Genomic DNA, 22,251 nt, shown 5'->3' on the forward strand with positions numbered 1-22,251 from the left:
TAATGTAAAAATTGTAAATTGTAAATACATACATATAAAATATGTATTTCTCCCAGAGTAAAATGCACTATCAATTATTTTTTTTCCTATTTTGCTGTCAATTACAGTAGATAGTAAAAGTCTAAGATTTCACAAATTTTGGACAAGTTTATGTCCTCATGGAGGAAGACTAACAAGTTGGCATAAAAAGACAGTATTTTCTCCTATGACCACCCTGAAGAATAATCCAGAATTTACACCCGCTTCTACCCTGTCATGGTTTGTTTCCAAGGGCTTAGATCAGGAACTGCGCTGCAATTCTACTAGGAAACAAAGAATGAAAATGACCTTTACTAAGATGTCAGCCGGCTTCCCTACTTGTTTGCACACTATTCTGGCAGCTGAACTGAGCAACAGCTGTTCAGTAAGTATTTTTGTAAATTAAGAAATTACTGATAAGCCCCCATGAGGAATTGGACTAGTCCAAAACATGATAGATTGGGCAGATTTTTACTACCTACTGTATGTGACAGCAACATAGGAAAAAAAGTAGCTTATAGTGCGTTTTACTCTGGGAGAGAAGTACATTTATATGTAAGTGTGTATATTTTACACACTATAAGCGCTTCTTACTGAGCGATTTTACCGCGATCGCGATTTTAATGTAAGGGTCCGTTCACACTACACGCGTTTCCAGACGCGTTTTGGAAACGCGTGCGGGTGGCCCGACACGCATGACATCAGACAGTGCAAAGAGTGCACTGTCTGATGTTCACACTGCATGCGTTCCGGACCTGTGCGGTCCGGGAACGCATGCTGCACGCAGATTTTACAAAAACGCGCGGCTGTCCCATTCACTTTTCAGTGATGGGATCAGCCACGCAACACGTACGAACGCAGATGGCGTGCGTTCGTACGCGTTGCGGTCCGCATGCGTTGCGAACCGCATTTTGCAGTCTGAACAGGCCCTAAGTCTGGCTAAACAGCGCTCATAAAAGCGCTTATAGTGCTTCACAGTGTAAAAAGGACTGAACAAGTTTTTCCCTGAAAAAACATGAATACATATATATGCTTCACTGTTAATGCTTCACTCTATATAAAACTAAACAAATGTCCACTAAAAACATAGAACAGTCCTTCTTACACTGTGAAGCACCAAACCTCTCAGTGTGTATGTGAACTGATAACGAGAGGAGAACATTGGGCTTGATTCACAAAGCCGTGCTAAACAGTTAGCATGTGAAGTTCCGCTATCGCGGACTTTTGCGCGCGCAAAAGTCCACGTTATCGCACACAAATGTCTGCGATCGTGGCACCTTGCGCGCGCAAAAGTCCGCGAGCGACACTTCACGTGCTAACGGTTTAGCACGCCTGTGCTAAACAGTTAGCACGGCTTTATGAATCAAGCCCAATGTGTATCTAAAAGGGTTGCTTTTTGGCAAAAAAAAGTTTTTCCTGAAATTAGCAAGAGTGAAGTAATATCAGTGAAGCGCTTCACAGTGTAAAAAGGACTGAACAAGTTTTTTGCATAAAATAAATGGACCTAATCCCTGCTAGCAGGGAGGCAGCTGCTGTGTGTGTGCAATAGGATGTGTGTATGATTGCGACACTAGGAGGTGGACGCTTGACTACAGAGACGTTTTGAACCTGGATGATCGCCGTCTCTGTAAGCAAGTATAGCCTAATTAACAACCGGAGATTGATGGCCCCATGTGGTTTTTATTGCTTTTCTGCGCAGAAAATTATTTTAATATATGTACTGTGGTTGAGAGTAATTTTGAGAATTATATGTGCAATAAAACTTTTCCACTCTTTATTACTAAAACGAGAAGTGCATAGACCAATTTATTGTAGTTTAGTATGAAGTTGAAATCACGGTTGCACTAAACGAGTGATATTGAGAGTAATATATCTAGCGGAAAAAGAGCACTATTTATATGGATGGTGACCATGTGACTGCTAAAGTGCTTTTTTGACTGAACAAGTTTTTTCCCAGAAAAAACATGAATACATATATATGCTTCACTGTTGATGCTTCACTCTATATAAAACTAAACAAACATCCAATAAAAAAATATAACAGTCCTTTTTACACTGTGAAGCGCCAAACCTCTATTAGTGTGTATGTGAACTGATAGCGAGAGGGGAGATTGTGGGTTGCTTTTTGGCAAAAAAAAAAAGTTTTTCCTGAAATTAACTAGAGTGAAGTAATATCAGTAAAGCATATGCGTGCCTGTCATATTTTTTTAGTGGACATTTGGTCAGTTTTATAAAGAGTGAAGCATTAACAGTGAAGCATATAGATTTATGATTTTTGGGAAAAACCTGTTCAGTCTTTTTTACACTGTGAAGTGCCAAACCTCTCAGTGTGTATGAGAGCTGGGATGATCACCGACCTGAATCATAAGTAATCACGGGTGGTGACATAAGAGGGGGATTCCCTCTGTCAAGCTACCTACAGGGGAGGACAAGGGCGGCTGGATGATGTAAGAGGGGATTCCCCCTGCGTAATACCTACAAGGAGAAGGGGGGTGGGGGTGTTTGACATAAGAGCGGATTCCCTCTGCAGTGTTACCCCCCTACCTCTGCCGGACAGGATATGAAAGGGGAGAGCTGCATGACTACAGGACATAATATGGGATCTGGCACAAAACGAATGGGGAGAGCTACAGGATGACAAGCAGATGATCTCACACTGCAGGAGGCATAGTTAGAGAAAAAATAATACTTTATCAAGGCATGTGCCAGTACAGTGCACGGAAGCAGCAGAAGCCACAGCTGTCACTTTCCTGTAACAGGGCGACTGATGATGACCTCATGACACTGGGCTGCAAATCTCATTCTGTGGGCGTGAATGGGCATGTCTAACTCCAACTGTAACACCGCCCACAGAATCAGACTCTGCACCTCCCATGGAGTGAGAGCTGCAAAATGGAGGGAGAGAGTTGCAAGATGGAGCCTGCCATTCTCTTTTATTCATAGTTGTATTGCACAAATATATCTACTTTTATATTGCCCTTCACAAGTGTTTTGTGTCTAATCATTCATTTCAAAGGGATAAGGAGGCTCAATTTAGTGACTTTTTTTGGGTTCAGTTCCTCTTTAAGGGACAGGTGGGGTTAATACTGGGCTGAAATAGTGTATGCATCTAAGTCAACCCCTCCTGATCCCAGCCATTAACTTTGCTGGATAGACGTATACTTGAGTCAATAAAAATTCCCGCTTAAGAGGGTTGAATATTGGAGTCGACTTATATACGAGGGCAACTTGTATTCGAGTATATACGGTACGTTCTTTTTTCACATTTAAAGTGTACTCAAGGCGACGTGTGACATGATGAGAAAAACAGGTTTATGTTATATTTAATAATAAATATTATGTTTTACTTGTTTTAATTTGCTGCCGGAAGAGTTAATTTCTAGGCATGGAAGTGACAGCTTCTGTCTGGTCAGTAGCTTGTTGGAAATATAGTAACCATCACTGATAAGCAAATTACAGCCATAAAAAAAGTTTTCCTAGCAGAATATAACTTCTGAGGGCAAGGAGAGATAAAATACACAAACTACTGACTTTTTGCTAACTCTGGGACACTTAATAGGCTCCCACTAATTAGAGACAGTAGAAAATATTCAAGGTACTATGTACATGTTTAAATATAAAAGAAAACCGTGGGATACTTAGAGATTTTTAGGAGTGGGAGGATAATTATCATTGGTTATCTCATCAGTTTACTTTCACCTCCGGTTCACTTTAAGCTTTTATTGAAAGGTAATGGAAAACGATACAGAAAACTATCATGTAGCGAACAACAATACACAATTAATGCTCAGGAAAGCAAAACAGAGCTGCAGATGTTAGTTGTTCACTTACTGCCCATACCTTGTAGATGACTCCACCATTGCTAGAGCAGGTCAGCATATAATTGCCTTCCGAATCAAAGGCGAAGAGCCTGCCGCGGGGGAACTGGACCTGCTTGTAGCCACTGTAACCGGACAGCATGAAGGGGCCAGTGGCATCGGGGGGCAGCGAGTACTCAGACACCTTCTGGCCGCTCTTATGGATGTTCCACTGGATGAACTGAAAACAGAGAGAGAGTGCATCAGATGGCAAACCAAGAACACAGAACAGAGTTCACTACTGCTCAGCACAAATCCCAGCCATCCGCTCACCTTCCCGTCCTCTCCAATGCTGTACACCGCATTCTCATCATAGCTGAAGTCAACCGAGTACACTTCCCCCTTGTGGGCCTCCCAGCTCATGGCGCACTGGTGTTGCTGCATGTCTACGGCAACAAAACATAATTAAAGTCTAAGTCCATCAGTTGTTGTGCACACCATTAAAGAGGCACTTTAGAATGTAGTAAATTATTCAGGAGACCCACTTTTGTATTAAAGGACCGCTATTGAAAAAAGTAGGCAGTTAAAATCTGACAGAACCGACAGGTTTTGGGCCAGTCCATCTCTTCATGGGGAATTCTCAGGGGTTTCTTTGTTTTCAACAGCATTTCCTGAACAGTAGTTGCAAAGTCTAACCGACAAAATAAAGCGCAAGTGAGTAGGGAGGCTGGCTGGTATCTTACTATTTTAGCAGTTAAACTGCCGTTCAGGAAATGCTGTTAAAAACAAAGAAAACCCTGAGAAACACCTGATATGCTGCATGCTTGTTCAGTGTTTATGGCTAAAAGTATTAGAGACGGGATCAGCGGGACTGCCAGGCAACTGGTATTGATTAAAAGGAAATAAATATGGCAGCCTCCACCTCCCTCTCATTACAGTTGTCCTTAAAGAGACACTGAAGCGGAAAAAAAATATATGATATAGTGAATTGGTTGTGTACTATGAATAATTACTAGAAGATTAGCAGCAAAGAAAATATTCTCATACTTTTATAACATTGTATCATTCTATAATATGTGCAGATTACACAACACTCAGCATTCAAAATGAGTCTTTCAGAGCAGTCTGTGAAGTAATGACATCTCCTCTAGCAGAGGAAAAGTAAATAGTCCAGGAACAGTTGAGATAATAAAAGTCAGATAACAGCCCTCTCCACCACTAACTTAGTCGGAGAGCTTAATGGCTTGTTTGCATAGAGACGACTACTGGAGTTTCTCAACTCTTCCTGTACTGGAAACAATTACACTGATGTATCTGATCTTAGGGCCCTTTTCCACTAGCAATCGCTAGCGTTCGCGCTAAACGCTAGCGATTGCTGAATCGCAAGTGCAGGAAACTTCCCGGCGATTGCGTTCACGATTTTGCTATGCAATGCACTGCATAGCAAAATCGCGGCAAAGATCGCTCCGCGGTGCGATCGCGTTTGAGTCAAAAACGAATCGCGGTAGTGGAAATTACCTACCGCGATTCCTATGTTAAAAAGCAAACCGTAGCGATTTCAAAATCACTAGCGGTTTGCGATTTTGCGATTCAGCATCGCAAACGCCGCTAGTGGAAAAGGGCCCTTAATGTTTTATTTCTTAGCTGTGCTACACATACAAATCATAATATCATCATTTTTTTTTCGCTTCAGTGTCGCTTTAATGGTAGTTTATCTATCAGGTGGAATCCACAACTAACCCCATATATGACAAGGATGAGGCTTACTCTCGAACGTGGATTTACTGGAACATATTCTTGGTACAAACAGATAACACCAGACCCCTGATTTACGGTGGTAATACGGTGCATGTGCTGCATGCAGTGTATTAACGCAAAACATGCATATTAAAAGATACCAGAGCCCAACTTCCTCTGCTTAAAAAAAACATATTGTGCTGGTGGGTTTCAGTGTTCACTTACCGCTCCCTTTGTTAGAATCTGAGTGCCTACGTTCTTCCAGTTTCTGCCTCCGTTGTGGCTACCAACCCGACCGTCCAGCATGGAAATATTCCCATGAACGCTCCTTACTCTTTCCTAGACACACCTTGTAAGTGTCCTGGCATGCGCGCTCCACAGCCCTCAGTAGTTCCTGCTGTGGAGATGCGCTTACTGTGTGCCTGTGATGCAACGCAGCTAGCGTGTCCCATCAGCAGGAACTGCTGAGGGCTGTGGAGCGCGCACGACAGGATGCCTGCAAGAATGGGCGCATCTAGGGGAAAGTGAGGGGCGCGTTCACAGGGGAGAATTTCAATACTGGACGGTCAGGTCGGGAGCTACAACGGGGGCAGAAACGGGGAGAACGGAGTCACAGAGGGAGCGGTAAGTGAACACTGAAACCCTCCCACCGGCACATGTTTTTTAAGCATAGAACGTTGGGCTCTGATATCCTTTAAGGGTTGTGAACATCAAGGCGGCCTCAAAGTTTTGCTGGGCAGCCCAATGTTTTGTAGTTACGCCCTGAATACAACCACTATGAGCAAGGGAGATAAAAGTGCTCCATGTGGGTGGCATTAATAAAACCACAGCAGCTGGGCGTGGTTCTTCAGAATGCCTGATTGCTACCAAGCTGTAAGTGGGTGTTGGAGGAAATCTGTACACACTCTGAAAAGATGACTAGCACAATAATTCTGACAACCCAAATATGCAAGTGTATACGGGCCTTATCTGTAGACTGGTGCCCACTAATTCTGCCATCAGTATCACATGACTAGGTATGGTGACAGCTGGCCAATGGAAGGCTAGCAAATGAGAAAGGGGCGGGCATAATCTGTGACTCAGCCTGTAGTGTCACTTCACACACATAAATTTCAATGCAACATAAACTTTTATAATATTTTTCCAGGTTCTCACCGACCACCTCTATGGCGGAGCTGATTTCAGAAAAAGATCTACAACATACCAAATAGCCGGATGACCCCATCTGCAGCGCCAGTCACCAGTAAGTTGCCGTTGTGGTTAAACGATGTGCAGTTTACAGCAATCGGTGATGGTTCCAAGGAGAACTGGAGCTGGTGGGACACAGAAGCATGGAACATCTGCTATAAAAACTTACAAAACATGGAAGGAGCAAATTTAAAATCCACCACCTGGCAAGATATAAGCAAAATACAGCTTTACTTACCCCATCTATGTTACTTGGCTGTACAATAAAAGACTAAACTTCAGAAATACTTTAATTCTTCAGCAGGCAACACAATCACGTAACCACTTAAAGAAAATCTGTAACGAAAAAACGTCCCCTGGGGGGTACTAAGCTCGGGTGGGGGTAGACTCCGGATCCTACTGAGGTTTCCACCGTCCTCCTCGGTCCCACGGTGGTGGCGAAAATCCTCCCGGATCGGCGGTGAATAAAATATTTACCTCCGTGGCTCCAGCGCAGGCGCAGTATCCGCTCTTCCCACAGAGATAGGCGGAAATAGCCGATCTCCGTCGGGCCGCTCTACTGCGGAGGCGCAAGTCTCCTGTGCCTGCGCAGTAGAGCGGACCCGACGGAGATCGGCTATTTCCGCCTATCTCCGTCAGAAGAGCCGAAACAGCGCCCCCGCTGGAGCCTGGAAAGGTAAATATTGAACAGGCTGTCAGATTTGTCGCGCCACCCCCGTGGGACAGAGGAGGATGGGGGAAGCCTCATTAGGATCCTGAGGCTTCCCCCTCCCGAGGTGAGTAGCCCCCAGGGGACGTTTTTCTTGTTACAGTGTCTCTTTAAGCCATTGCCTCCAAGAGACTTAAAAGCTGACGCACTTACCTCGAGCGAAAGTAGGCAATGGCTAGTGAGGTCATGTGACAATTAGGGTTGCAACGGTATGAAAATTGACGGCATGATAACCGTAAAAAAAAAAAAAATATCACAGTATTACACAAATTATTGCCTTGTCGCTTATCTTTTGGGGGCCATGCTCAGCGATGAGAGACAACAGAGTAGCGAGGGAAGCCTCAATAGGCTTTCCTCTCTTAAGGTAAGTATCTGATTTTGTGCCCGAGCTTTGACTCGGGTACACTTTAAAGTTAAAGGGACTCCGAGCAGTGCAGAAACTATGGAAAGATGCACATCATTTTAAAGCTCTCTTTCTCCTCTTTCCAATGATATATAAACCGCCGCCCTACGCCTTTTAGTTTTATCTATTTTCGCGATTGAAATTGCCGCGGCCGCGATTTCGATCGCGAAAATAGAGAAAACTAAAAGGCGTAGGGCAACGATGTAGGTGTCGTCAGAAAGAGGAGAAAGAGAGCTTTAAAATGATATCCATCAAGCCATAGTTATATTGTATTACACAGGGCGACTTTTTGTCAAAGTCAGCAGCTGCATTCAGCAGAATGGAGCTGCTGACACTGGGGAAAGTGTCGTCCTGTGTAATACAATATAACTATGGCTTGATGGATATCATTTTAAAGCTCTCTTTCTCCTCTTTCTGACGACACCTACATCGTTGCCCTACACCTTTTAGTTTTCTCTATTTTCGCGATCGAAATTGCAGCCGCGGCAATTTCAATCGTGAAAATAGCGAAAACTAAAAGACGTAGGGTGGTGGTTTATATATCATTGGAAAGAGGAGAAAGAGAGCTTTAAAATGATGTGCATCTTTCCATAGTTTCTGCACTGCTCGGAGTCCCTTTAAAGTATGTTACAGCCAGAACCCGAAAACTTTGGGATCTGGCCGGCCAATACCCAAACTGGCCAGCTATTGCTGCCCCAGTATAGGTTAGCCAGGAAGGTGCATCCAGTACTGGTAGCCAGTATAGTTGACCCAGGATAGGTTAGCAAGGTAGGTGCATCCAGTATAGGTAGCCAATATAGTTGCCCCAGTATAGATAGGTATAGTTGTCCCATGTATAGTTATAGGGGCCTCCACTGTAGGTAGCTAGTACAGTTCCCCCAGTATAGGTATAGGTGCCTCCAGTGAGTGTAGGTAGCTAGTATCGTTGCCCCAGTATAGGTACAGGTGCCTCCCAGTATAGATAGCTAGTATAGTTGCCCCAGTATAGGTACAGGTGCCTCCCAGTATAGATAGCTAGTACAGTTGCCCCAGTATAGATACAGGTGCCTCCCAGTATAGATGGCTAGTATAGTTGCCCCAGTATAGGTACAGGTGCCCCCAGTGCAGCGGCGGAAGAGAGAGCAGGCAGAACCTACTCACCTTCTTTCTTTCAGTCAGCAACACACGGCATCCATCTTGTTCCTCCCATGCGGCTACATCATCACAGGGGGCGCTGTTACAACGTGACGACGCATGGGAGGAAGTAGATTGTGGCAGGGTGTGGCCGAAGAGAGATGAGCAGGTTTTGCCTGCCGATGCGCCAGTCCACCCCAACTCTTCTCCCAGTCGGTATGGCCGTTCTCCCCCCGCCGATGCACCGCTCTCGCCCCGCCCCCTAATACCGGTAAAATGAGATTGTGCATGGTACGATTACCATGCACAATCAAACCGGGGTATACTGTCATACCGGTATACCGCAGCAACCCTAGTAACAATACCTTTATAAATTGGGAACATCTGACCCTTTTTAATGTCTGTAATTATCAGAACAGAGGAAGAAAATTAATAATTTCAGAATTTACATAATACCAACATAAACCAATCAGCCTCGTCAATTAAGGACCACTCCAGCAAAAAACAGATGCAGGAGATCCTCCACCAGCTGTGGTCAGGTGACTACACTGGGGCAACTTACCTGCTGTTTCATGGTCTTTGTGTCCCACAGTAATAACCTCCCCGGCACTTGGTTGCTTCCATTCTCACCTAAGCCTGGGATTGATGGCTCCACATGACTGGGTGAGGATGCTGCCGAACAGACAAAGGAGGTGCCGCTAGGGTTGCACGCCAGAGACAATATCCTAAGGGGAAGGAAGCAGACGGATCATCCTGGGAATGTGATCAGAAACAGGTCACTCTCACACGTCAATACAATACTAGCTTTCCCAACTCCTGATACCTCCTGACCCAGATGCAACACAATCCAAGGTCCAGCCTGCTCTCTGGCCTGATGACAATAGTCACAGGAAGGAAGGTGAAATCTCTATAAAAAGGACAAAGACTGCTATAAAAACAGGGGTTTAACCCATCTCTTTCCTTCAGTAAAGTCACTTTACTTGGTACTTACAGAGCTGCAGCCCCAGGTTCAGATGTAACTGGCTTCCCCCCTCCTGCCCCCAAAAAACCTGATTCCAGATCATGATGGGAGACAAAGCACTGACTACCAGGGCTGTGGAGTTGGAGTCGGAGTCAAGGAGTCGGAGTAATTTTGGGCACCCGGAGTTGGAGTCGGAGTCGTTGATTTCATAAACTGAGGAGTCGGAAGTCTGAGTTGGATGATTTTTGTTCAAAATCCACAGCACTGTGAAGTATTAGACTAAGGAGTCGGAGTCGGAGTCTGAGCCATTTTGGGTACCCGGAGTGGGAGTTGGAGTCGGAGTTTCATAAACTGGAGTTGGAGTCGGAAGATTTTTGTACTGACTCCACAGCCCTGCTGACTACAGCGGAGAAATGTAATGGTGAGCCCACCTGAGAGTTATTCAGTGACATGCATTATTCAGTCCTTAAAGTGAACCAGAGACGAAGCACCCTCATGTATTTTACCATATATATCAATGGGAACATTAGAGAAAACACCTACCCTGCTCTGTTTCATTCTTCACTGCTCAGCTTGCTTCTTATCAGCCCTGATAAAATCCCTGTCTGAGCATTCAGTCTGGCTTTGCTATAATGACTTAGATACAATGATTCCTGAGCAGAGCCACAAGGGGTCAGGCTTGGGCTTGAAAAGACATCAGAGAAGACAGACTCAGCTATAATGATTCCTGAGCAAAGCCAGATTGAATGCTCAGTCAGGGATTTTATCAGGGCTGATAACAACCAGGCTGAGCAATGAAGAATGAAACAGAGAGCATGGTAGGTGTTTTCTCTAATGTTTCCACCGATATATATTGTAAAATACATGAGGGTGCTTGGTCTCTGGTTCACTTTTGATTACGGACTGGCAAGTACGCAATATGGATCCGCTCAACTTTTTAAATACCAGGGGGATGTGCAGGTCTATAATTTTACTGGGGGGACAGAGGTGGAGTGAGGAGATAGTGAGAGGACCGGGAAGACTCTATAGGATCCAGAGCCGTCCCTGTTCTTAGATGAGTATCTACATCTTTTTTTTTTTTCTAACCACTTCCCTACCCTGGTAATTTTCACAGTTCAGCTCAGGTTTAATTACTTTGGCAATAACTTTATCATAACTAAATGATCTATATATAGTGGGGGTTTTTTCTGGAAAAATTAGACTTTTTGTGGCTGATATTTGTTATTAGTAATTACGGTACCTTATTTTCTATGTATTTTAAAAGGAAAATAAGAAGAAGAAAAAAAAATAAGAATACACAATTTATCCACTTTCATACATTTTAGTTTTAATGAAAACAGTTCTATTGTTCATTAAACCCACACTTTGTCTATTCCTCCTGTTTAAACAGTTCATTTGTTTTGATAATGTATTAGATGTAACAATTAAGTAATATATACAATCTTCTACTGTCTGCTCCTGCAATGTGTATTTCACACTTGTTTACTAATTAACTCTGCCATTGAATTCCCTGGGAGGAGGAAACGGGGTTGCTGTCAATTTACAACTCTGTAGTGCTATTATCAGGTCAGAGATAGATAAACAGTGTTATCTAAGATTTTGTAGGAAGGAGAATGCAGAGACTTTATTTTCACGTCATAGGGAAAGCAGGTGGTTAAAGTAAGCCTGAGACCAGATAAAAAATGAAAAAAAATAAAAAAAATTATGCATACCTGGTGCTTCCTCCAGTCCCCTTTAGGCTGAATTATCCTTCCTCATCTTCCCACACCACCTGGATCCTCCTTAGGCGGCCCGGTAATTTTGCAAGTCGGGGTGTACTGTGCATGCATGGCCCATCAAGCTCCCATTGCCGAGAGAGTTTTGTGCCTGCAGGCGAAGAAAGCTTCCAGCCATGGAGGAGCACGGGCAGCCGGACTGCGCCTGCACTGAATGACCGAATTACTGGCCCAGCTAGCGGAAAATCCAGGTGGTGTAGGAAGACGATGAGGAGCCGATCGGCCAGAAGGGGGCTGAAGGAAGCCTCAGGTATGCATAAAGAAAAAACCTTTCTTGTCTCAGGTACCCTTCACGTAAGGGTCACTTTGAATACTTTTAGTATTCAGAAACACTTCGGATAATATTTTCTGGAGAGGTATGACAATCGTATGACAATAGCTCTCCACATCCCTTGCATATTAATGCACTGCAAATCCTATTTTTTTTTAATTCAACAGAACTTTATTGAAAAAAAACATAAAATAAAGGATGACGCTATGAGATATTTGGGTAACTCACACATTGACCATGTCCCCCGTGAAAGTGCTCTCTCATTCCATTTATGTATATACAAAAACAAGGGGTGCTTTTTTTTTTTCTTTTACGAATCAATTTTTATTTTGAACACAAAAAAGAAACCATTACAGGAAAACAGCACAGTGCTCCTGGAGGCAGGAGTTATATAGGTGATGTTGGAGTATTAAAATTAATATTACCCTACTGGATGGGATATAGTATCAGTAACATCCTAGCTTATTATACACAGTGAACATATATAATATCACCATAAGTATGCAGAGTATGTAACCAACATCATAAACTTGGACCAAATACCTTAAGATAATGAATAATACCAACAAGTATACTTATACAGTAGGTGGACCGTGCCACTAGGAGAGGACCAGAGAAAAGGAATAGGAAAGAAAGATAAGCAAAAGAAGAAGGAGAGAAGAAGACAGATAGAGAAAAAGGAAGAGAAAAGAGAGACTCTGAGCTCACCTCCAGCCACGACAGATAGGTTTTGTTACCATATTCTAGTATAGTATAGTAGAAGCAGTAGAGTGTTGTACCCTGTTAGCCATCAGTAAAAGCAAGGAGTTTTGAATCAGGATGATACCATTTATTGGCTAACTTAGAGATGAGTAAACAGTGAGCTTTCGGCTTATAAAAAGCCTTCGTCAGACTGGTTCCTGACCAAAACTGAAAAACACAGCTTATATACACTGACATACAGAGGAGAAACATTCTTTAGCCAACATAAATGTAATTAGATGCCTTAACTGTTACTCAGGAAGCTTTCCCAGGCATCCTGGCTATGTAGAAGATGGTTTAAACAAGGACTCTAACGTCTTGTGCTGGTACGATGGGTTTTAAATGCCACAATTCTTTTAATTTTTCTATCTTTTCATTCATTCTTTGTGTAATATGCTGTGTAAGATGGTGTTTATTGGCACTATTCATTTCATTTGATTTCATGTGCTGGTTTCAAATGCCACAATTTTCTTTAGCTTAGAATTAATGGTGCAGCCCTGTTACAATTTGAACTTGGGATTTACGATGTCTCCCCATCACCAGAATCTGCTTCATGTCATGTTGAAGGAACTGTTGATCTGATCAATTTAGCCAGGATGCCTGGGAAAGCCTCCTGAGTAACAGTTAAGGCATCTAATTACATTTATGTTTGTTAAAGAATGTTTCTCCTCTGTATGTCAGTGTATATAAGCTGTGTTTTTCAGTTTTGGTCAGGAACCAGTCCGACGAAGGCTTTTTATAAGCCGAAAGCTCACCGTTTACTCATCTCTAAGTTAGCCAATAAATGGTATCATCCTGATTCAAAACTCCTTGCTAGTATAGTATTATAAGGGGAAAAAGAATCACGGTTCAAAATTAGAGCCAGCCGTCATAACATTGTTATACCATGGTGCCCATATTTTATGAAAGAGTTGTGGACAATTACGGTTCTTATACGTCATTTGGTAAAAGGGAGGGCAAGATTTATAGTGCGCTTCCAGTGCTTAATGGATGAAATAGCATCCCCTTTCCAGACTCTTAGGATTTCCTTGCGTCCATAACATAGAAACAAACATAGCAGGCGGATTAAATATTGTGCATGCTTACTACACATCTGTTCTTCAAATGGACCTAAAAGCGCTACTTTAGGTGTGCATTCGAAGTGTGATTCCAAGATTTAGTCTATAATAACAAAAATATCCGTCCAAAATACTTAAATTTTAACCACTTCACCCCAAGGCGGTTTTTACCTTAACGGACAAGAGTGATTTTCACCTTTCAGTGCTCATCCCTTTCATTTGCCAATAGCTTAAAGGGATACTGTAAGGAGGGGGGGGGGTCGGGGGAAAATGAGCTAAACTTACCCGGGGCTTCTAATGGTCCCCCGCAGACATCCTGTGTTGGCGCAGCCACTCCCCAATTATCCGGCCCCGCCTCCGGTTCACTTCTGGAATTTCTGACTTTAAAGTCAGAAAACCACTGCGCCTGCGTTGCCGTGTCCGCGCTCCCGCTGATGTCACCAGGAGTGTACTGCGCAGACAGACCATACTGGACCTGCGCTGTGCGCTCTTGATGACATCAGCGGGATCGAGGACACGGCAACGCAGGCGCTGTGGTTTTCTGACTTTAAAGTCAGAAATTCCAGAAGTGAACCGGAGGCGGGGCCGGAGCATCGGTGAGCGGCTGCGCGGGCACAGGATGTCTGCGGGGGACCATTAGAAGCCCCGGGTAAGTTCAGCTCATTTTCCCCCGACCCCCCTACAGTATCCCTTTAATCACTGCTAATCACAATGAAATTATATACATCTTATTTTTTTCACCACAAATTGGGCTTTTTGGGGTTGATATTTGTTTTCAGTAATTACTTTATTTTCTATGCATTTTAAAGGGAAATACAAGGAAAAAATGAAAAAATACACTATTCCTCCAATTTCATAGCCTATGGTTTTAATATAAACACTGCTACTGTACATAAAACCCACACATTGTATCTGACAAATGTCCTGGTTATCACAAGATTTTAATTATGTCCGTAGTACAAAGTATGGTGACAATATATCATTTCGAAAAAAAGGTGTATTTTTTTTTCCCCCACAATTTTCACGTGCATGGGGATGCACGTGCACCCGCGGGAGCGCGCACGTGCACACGCACAGCGGCAGCAGCACTGTGACTTATAAAAACGTCCTAGAGCCATTAAGAGTCTCTAGCAGGATGTTTTTATAAGTAAGGTTGTCATAAAGTGGTTAATACAACTCCAGAACATATGTAGGAATGTGCTGTCCTCGGCAGAACATCTCTGGCAGGTTGCACTGTTAAAGTCACAAATATTATGCATTCTTACAGGAGTAAGGTAGGTTCTGTGAAGGAACTTAACCTGTATTAATCTATCTCTAGCTGAGACAGGGGTTTTCACAAAATCCTCTAATATGTCCTCCCAATCAGTGTTGAGGGGTGATTATTTCGTTCTTTAAGCAAATATATCCCGGCATTCTGCCTTGTGACAATAACATTTACAGACACAATGATGGTACATTATTAATACAGACTATGGCACACGTGGTACTGACCTTGGCATGTCGTCAACTATGCTGATCTCACACAAGTTCTTCTTTGCTTCTGTGTCATATAAACGAACGGTGCCCACCTCACTGCCCAGCAACAGCTGCATCACAGAAAGCCAGAGAAAGGAAAATAACAAAAATATTCAAATTCCATCTCCAGCCTGACATGTTTACATTGATTACAGGAAGTGAGGTCATCCTGGCAACATTGGCACTAACTGCAAAAACAAAAAAAGGAGGTCCTAATTAACAAAAAGTTTTACTTGCAGCCTCTATATTCCTCTCCATACACGTTCAAAGGAAACCTGAAGTGAGAGGGATATGGAGGCTGCCCTATTTTTAAAGAGACTCTTTATAAAAAAAAATACCTCCCCTGGGGGGTACTTCCTCTGGAGGGGCAAGCCTCTGGACCCTACTGAGGCCTCCCCCATCCCTGTAGCTGCAGGGAATCTATCGCTGGCTCCCTCAAATCCTCCCCTCACAAGCCTGACAAAGGCTTGATTTATCTACCTATCCGGGATCCAGCGCAGGCACAGTAGCGGTTCTTCGTTCGGACTAGGCAGAAATAGCCGAACCTGATCGTATCCACTCTACTGCGCAGGAGCAAAAGAACTCGCATCTGTGCAGCAGAGTGGATGGATCGGGTTCAGCTATTTCCGCCTTAACCGAGCAGCTAGTGCGTCTGCACAGGATCACAAAAGGTAAATATTTATACGCCTCACCTCGTGGTACTGCAGCAGGAGATTACCGGGACACCGACACCCCTCCTGAGGTAAGTACCCCCCAGGGGACGTTTTTCTTAAGAGTCCCTTTAAAAGGGGGAGTAGTGGTGGACTTACCTCCCCACAGAAGACTCAACACTGTCAAATCAGTTTAACAAAAAAAGCTCATTTCTTACTGCAATGCGTTTCACGGGTCCATTGCCCGCTTCCTCAGGCAAAATACAAAAGGAGCAACTGTAAATCTGCCGGGACAAATAAAACGCTTCTGCTAAAAAAAAATCTCTGCCTCGGACTTCCTGAATAAGCATGCAGATCAGGTGCTCTGACTGAAGTCTTACTGGATTACCCCACATGCTTGTTTCAGGTGTGTGATTCATACACTACTGATGCATGGAGGATCAGCAGGGCAGCCAGACAACTGTAATGTTTAAAAGGAAATAAATATGGCAGCCTCCATATTTCCCTTAGTTCAGGTTTCCTTTTAAGGGCACCCGAGGTGAGAGACGTAAGGAGGCTGACATATTTATTTCCTTTTAGACAATGCAAATTGCTTGGCTGTTTTGCTAATCCGCTGCCTCTAAAGGCACACGCCAGACTGGAGGCCGGGCGGATCGCTCAGAAACAGCCGTATCAGTCTGCAGACAGACTGTACACGCGCCGGACTGTCGCTGGAACGCCCACCCAGCGGGAGGTGACGATGGACCCGTCGTTGCCTCCAGTCCGGCATGTGTACGGACCTTTAGCCATACAATTTGAACAAGCATACAGATCGGATATCTCAAGTCTGACTGAATTAGCTGCATGTGCGAATCAGTAATATCAGCCCAGCCTCTTTATGTCTAATCAAGTTCATTTTAAGAATCCTGCAAGGAAAAGAATCTGCACTCACCAGTCTGTCTCGCTTTGTCGCCCACTCTAGAGACAGCAGAGCGGATTTGGAGATGGCTGAGGCTTTGGTCTGCATGATGCCATCGATGGACCACACTTTGATCACCCCATCAACGTCCAAACTGGCTACCCGCCTCCCTGAGCAGTCCACCCTGAAACAAGAAAAGTCCTAATAAGTGGAATGGACTGGAGAGTCCCGCTATACCCTAAGAATGCACAGCAACAAAGGCCACATTTCTGTCCAGACATCAGAATCCATGATAAAGCCTCAGATGGAACCACGTATGCTGATGTACATGAAGTGGCCAAAAAAATGAGGGACACCCCTTATTTGAAAGTAAACCAATCCAACAGTGACGTAGAGTGACGTAGCAACACAAAGTTGCTTATATGAGTCCTGCTCAGCTTAGGACGATGTAGTTATCAAGGACATTAACGGCAAAAGATGAAAGATTTAAGCCACTTTGAATGAGGGATGATCATTGGTGCAAGAAGAGCTGGTGCTAGGATCTCTGTAACGACTCTTTTAGGATTTTCTCGCCCAACAGTATCTCGGGTGTTTAGAGAGGGGCAGTTCAGAAAAAAAAACTTCAAGCCATAAGGACTATTCTGGTCGAAATAGGCTGGTTAACAAGAGAGGTAAAAGGCGAGTAGCACGCACAGTAGCAGCAACAGAAGGGCAACAACACGCCAAATTACATCTGAATTCCCTGCAGGTGCATTACAAAGCATATTCCAACACACAACAAGACGGACTTTGCTTTAGCAGCAGGAGACCACCAACAATGCTGTTGGAATCACAGAAAAATAGAAATAGCTGTTGGTTGAATATACTTGCCTGTGTAATTAAAAATATCAGGTGCCGTGGAAGTTTGGGCACCCCATAGGCACCCATGTTAATTATTATTTATTAGAATTATATAGTCATAAACACTTTCAAGTACTTGACCAGCGCTGCAAATATTCATGTCACTCCCACCACCAGCACCACGTGGAGAGCGACTCACCCTTTACGGTGGACCACAAATCACAATGGTCAGGAAGCGCATCTGGGGTATTTTAAGGCTCCCCTCACCTACAAGCGTTATTCCTCCCTTCCGTTGCAGTCACCAATATACACAGGATTCCAATAGGTTCAGCTTTAAAAGTTTCCTCGGATAAAATACATATCACTCATAGCACAACATTGCATAAAAACAACAAGCCTTTATTACAAGTATGCACTCACAGGTTCCAGGAGTTTGGTAGCGCTTAGAGTTTATCCCGCGGGCTCTCCCCCGCTCGGCCTCCCGGTATGGCCGAAGGTGTCCTCAATCCCTGCGTGTGCGGGTCCACTCCTTCCTCCCTCCTATCCCCTTTGCATCGAGTACGCCGTTCGCAGCTCCGCCCTATCGATTTCGTCACACTACACGTGACTCATCAGGGGTACGGAGCTACGCCGGCGTTGACGTCCTATAACCTAACCTGGGGCTCTCTGATTGGGTCTGAGCCACAGGTTAGGTTATAGGACGTCAACGTCGGCGTAGCTCCGTACCCCTGATGAGTCACGTGTAGTGTGACGAAATCGATAGGGCGGAGCTGCGAACGGCGTACTCGATGCAAAGGGGATAGGAGGGAGGAAGGAGTGGACCCGCATACAAAGGGATTGAGGACACCTTCGGCCATACCGGGAGGCCGAGCGGGGGAGAGCCCGCGGGATAAACTCTAAGCGCTACCAAACTCCTGGAACCTGTGAGTGCATACTTGTAATAAAGGCTTGTTGTTTTTATGCAATGTTGCGCTATGAGTGATATGTATTTTATCCTAGGAAACTTTTAAAGCTGAACCTATTGGAATCCTGTGTATATTGGTGACTGCAACGGAAGGGAGGAATAACGCTTGTAGGTGAGGGGAGCCTTAAAATACCCCAGATGCGCTTCCTGACCATTGTGATTTGTGGTCCACCGTAAAGGGTGAGTCGCTCTCCACGTGGTGCTGGTGGTGGGAGTGACATGAATATTTGCAGCGCTGGTCAAGTACTTGAAAGTGTTTATGGTTAAATAAGAAGGACTACTCGCCTATTGTTGACTTCAGCGAAGCTAAAGCCATTTTTTGTCTGGGGACATTATGGCCATCTAAGTGAATTGGAACAGTTTTTGAGGACGTTTGACTGAACCATTTCCTTGTGTTTACAGGGTGGCTCTGTATTCAGGGGTGTTCTGAGCCATAGAATCTTTTTAGAAGCATATAGTGTTCTTATTTGTTATATTGTTTTTATTGTGTTTTATTCCTTAAGAAGTAGTCTGTTTGTCAACCTACTAGCCTAATCTAGTGAGCGCGGAGCTTCACCAGCAATTGCTGGAATTGATAGAATTATATAGTGCCAACATATTACGCAGCGCTCGAATACTGGTACAAAGGAAATTTAGGTGTGTACGGTACCTGATAAAATAGAGAGCAGTGTGGTCGCCCACTATGCAAACTCCAGCTACAAACAGCGTGCAACTATTTGTACCCACAGTTTGCATAGCGGGCAGCCCCGTAGGAACCCAAATTTCCTTTATATACCGGTTTCAAATGGGCGCCCAAACTTCTGTGGTGGTTCCGACGCCCATCTTCCTTGCTTACCGCAAACCTGTCCTCAGGCCTCGCCAACAGGCACATTTTGCAAATTTCCCATCAGGACACAAGTAGGCTACTCTCCAATCAAAATAATTAGCTAGAATTGGCCCGATATTAAACTATTCCTCTTATTTTGCTTTATTAACGATGTTGCCTATACCTGCAATGCATGATGGAAGAGCGATGCTCTCGATGTCAGGTATACCGGCAATGCATGATGGAAGAGCGATGCTCTGACGTCACGTATACCTGCAATGCATGATGGAAGAGTGATGCTCTCCGTACTCTTCTTGGCTCAGCACAATGAAGGGCTGCTCCGGTTTCTCTCCTCCGCTGCCACTTCCTCCTGTTCCTCTCATCAAGGCTTCCACCTGGTCTTGTGGCAGCTCTGGGCGGGGCTCTGGCTCAGGTTCCGACGCCTCCGACTTCTTCTCCATACTCTGCAGTTAGAATGCGTATATAGCCAGTCACTATCCACAAGTACTAACTACCTCTACTATGTGCAGTGCAGTGCCCCCCTTTGTTCATGAACACTTTCACTAGCTCAATCTTCAGGGCACAGTTGAAATGATCATTTTATTCTACCAAAATATTCATTGAGGAAAATTAATGATCAACCATCAAGCTGTAATCCTTCTACTGACAAGTCACAATCATGTGATCTGTGCAGGCCAACAAACAGGAAGCAAAAACAGGTCACCTGATCAAATGGACCACATGCTTCTCCACTAGTGATGTGCAAAAACCTCATAAAACCTACTACCCTGTACAGAAAGAGGGAAGCTGGGGTTAGCAAATCCCTGATTAACACATGTGCTCATTAAAGTAAATGAAACTAAATGATTTAAATTGTTTTTTTGTTTTGTTTTTTACAGTATTAATTTAGAAATTATTTAGTCAGTGTTTGCTCAATGTAAAATCTTTCCTCACCATGATTTAAATTTATCACGAAGGTGACATATTTACTGCTGGCAAGGTTTGTTGTGTGTTCAAATGTAAGCAAAACACCTGGCATCCTAGAATAATCTGGGAGAAGGATGTATAACTAAATAGCCTAGGTTAAACATCACTGGGTGGGGTTACATATCAATATATAGGTACAGGAAGGGTTTCTGATGCTGAAACCAGGCTAAAGTAAAATTGTTTATTCTGAATAATGTAATGCACTGGCGTAACAATAGGGGATGCGACCTCTGCCCCCGCAGGGGGGCCCTGCCCTCGGGGCCCGCTCGGGGGCCGTTTTGGGGGGCTGGAGGGGTCGCAGCATGAGGGGAAAGCCATGCTCACAGTCGGCAGGGAGGGGGGGGGGGGGACCTCGGGGCTCTCCCCTCTGCGCTCCTCTCCAGCTTAATGAGTGTCCGGGCAGCGGCAGGAAGCGGCAGGCAACGGCTGATACATACCTTCTGTCTTCCGTGCGCTTCAGCGTGCGTTCCTCGCTCTAGTCTCTGACGCGACTTCCTGTATAAAACAGGAAGTCGCGTCAGAGACTACAGTGAGGAACGCTTGCTTTAGCCCGGACACTCATTAAGCTGGAGGGGAGAGCCCCGAGGTGAGGGAGGGGGGGACCGCCCCCTCCCCGCCGACTGTGGGCATGGTTTTCCCCTCATGCTGCGACCCCTCCAGGGGCCTGCTCAGAATTTCTGCAGGGGGGCCCGGTGGGGCCTAGTTACACCCCTGATGTAATGTATTTTGCTCTGTCGTTACAGTGCTTCTTTAACCCTTTAGCAGCCAATTTACTTAGAGGCTTGCAAGTGCTACAGGCCAATTTATTGTAGCACCTTTTTCATTTCCTTGCTACTTATTTTGTACTGCTGTAATGTATATTTATAGCCACTTGGCACTAGGGGGCAGTGTGAGACAATAACAGCAGACTTCTGCTTTCAGTTTCCATTTACTCTGTTAGCAGAGAGATCGAAGCATTTCAAGAATTTACAGCACGACGAGTTCTGCCAGCTGAGGTCAAAAGCAGTGCACTGATCTCAAACGAGATAATTCCTTTGAATTGGAATGGCTATTTGCTAGTCCTCACACCTGCCTCCTGCATTAGGAGAATAATGTTATTAGGAGTATGGTTTACCCACAATTACTATTCTCCATGGATTCTCCTCAAAGAGTATTACTGCAGAAAAAATCAGCTTTGTTGGTAAGATTCTCTACTGAACAATAAAGTTGTAGTTCTTGCGCTCAAAGGTGGTGATATTATTCTGACAGTACTTCTGCTGCTACCCTAAAAAACGGTGGTATCCCAAACCACCAAAGAGTAAAATTGTACAAAAAAGCAATAGGGTACGCTCATGGACTATTGAGACCAAATCATCATATGTAGCAGTTAATTTAATAATTCAATATAAAAGCACATATATAAAACAAATAGACAATATATGTTCAGTGCACAATAGAATGGAATACAGGATCCTGTTTCAACTCAGCAGTCATACACACAGTCACACTGGAGCAGGTTTATGGATGTTGTTTACTACACTTCCACTGCTCTCCAAACGTCCACTGTGCATTATCTGTTACCTTTCCCCTAAGAGACAGATAGCAATGCTGCTGTTCATTGATCAAAGACAGGGATCACAGTAATATTTATACTTCGTGTCTGTTTAGTTGCGCAGGGTCAATTGACCCGGTCCTGTAGCGCAAGTTTCCATGTTCCACGGGAGAAAACGGAAGTCCGGGCCCCAGACCACCTATCAGCATCACGGGAGAAAAACGGAAGTCCGGGCCCCAGACCACCTATCAGCATCTTGGGGCCGGACTTCCATTTTCTCCCGTGGAATG

General features: G+C 44.3%; 1 protein-coding gene and 1 long non-coding RNA gene across 4 annotated transcripts in view; one reads left to right on the forward strand and one right to left on the reverse strand.

The window, feature by feature from the left end:
• The window catches only part of LOC137564287 (uncharacterized), a 78,513-nt gene extending 71,508 nt beyond the window's left edge, over positions 1-7,005 (forward strand). Inside the window, exon 3 of the long non-coding RNA XR_011030568.1 lies at positions 6,700-7,005. This is a non-coding gene — a long non-coding RNA (uncharacterized lncRNA). The remainder of the gene's footprint in view (positions 1-6,699) is intronic.
• WDR91 (WD repeat domain 91) overlaps positions 1-22,251 on the reverse strand; it is a 60,528-nt gene that overhangs the window by 6,338 nt on the left and 31,939 nt on the right. For all 3 annotated transcript variants that reach the window (XM_068277960.1, XM_068277957.1, XM_068277959.1), the window contains exons 9-15: positions 19,717-19,907; positions 16,868-17,018; positions 15,263-15,357; positions 9,528-9,690; positions 6,757-6,865; positions 4,149-4,261; positions 3,859-4,056 (exon numbers count right to left, since the gene is read on the reverse strand). In XM_068277960.1, coding sequence (XP_068134061.1) covers positions 3,859-4,056; positions 4,149-4,261; positions 6,757-6,865; positions 9,528-9,690; positions 15,263-15,357; positions 16,868-17,018; positions 19,717-19,907 — 1,020 coding nt within the window. The remainder of the gene's footprint in view (positions 1-3,858; positions 4,057-4,148; positions 4,262-6,756; positions 6,866-9,527; positions 9,691-15,262; positions 15,358-16,867; positions 17,019-19,716; positions 19,908-22,251) is intronic.

Source organism: Hyperolius riggenbachi, chromosome 3 (genome assembly GCF_040937935.1).
Source record: "Hyperolius riggenbachi isolate aHypRig1 chromosome 3, aHypRig1.pri, whole genome shotgun sequence".
NCBI lineage: Eukaryota > Metazoa > Chordata > Amphibia > Anura > Hyperoliidae > Hyperolius > Hyperolius riggenbachi.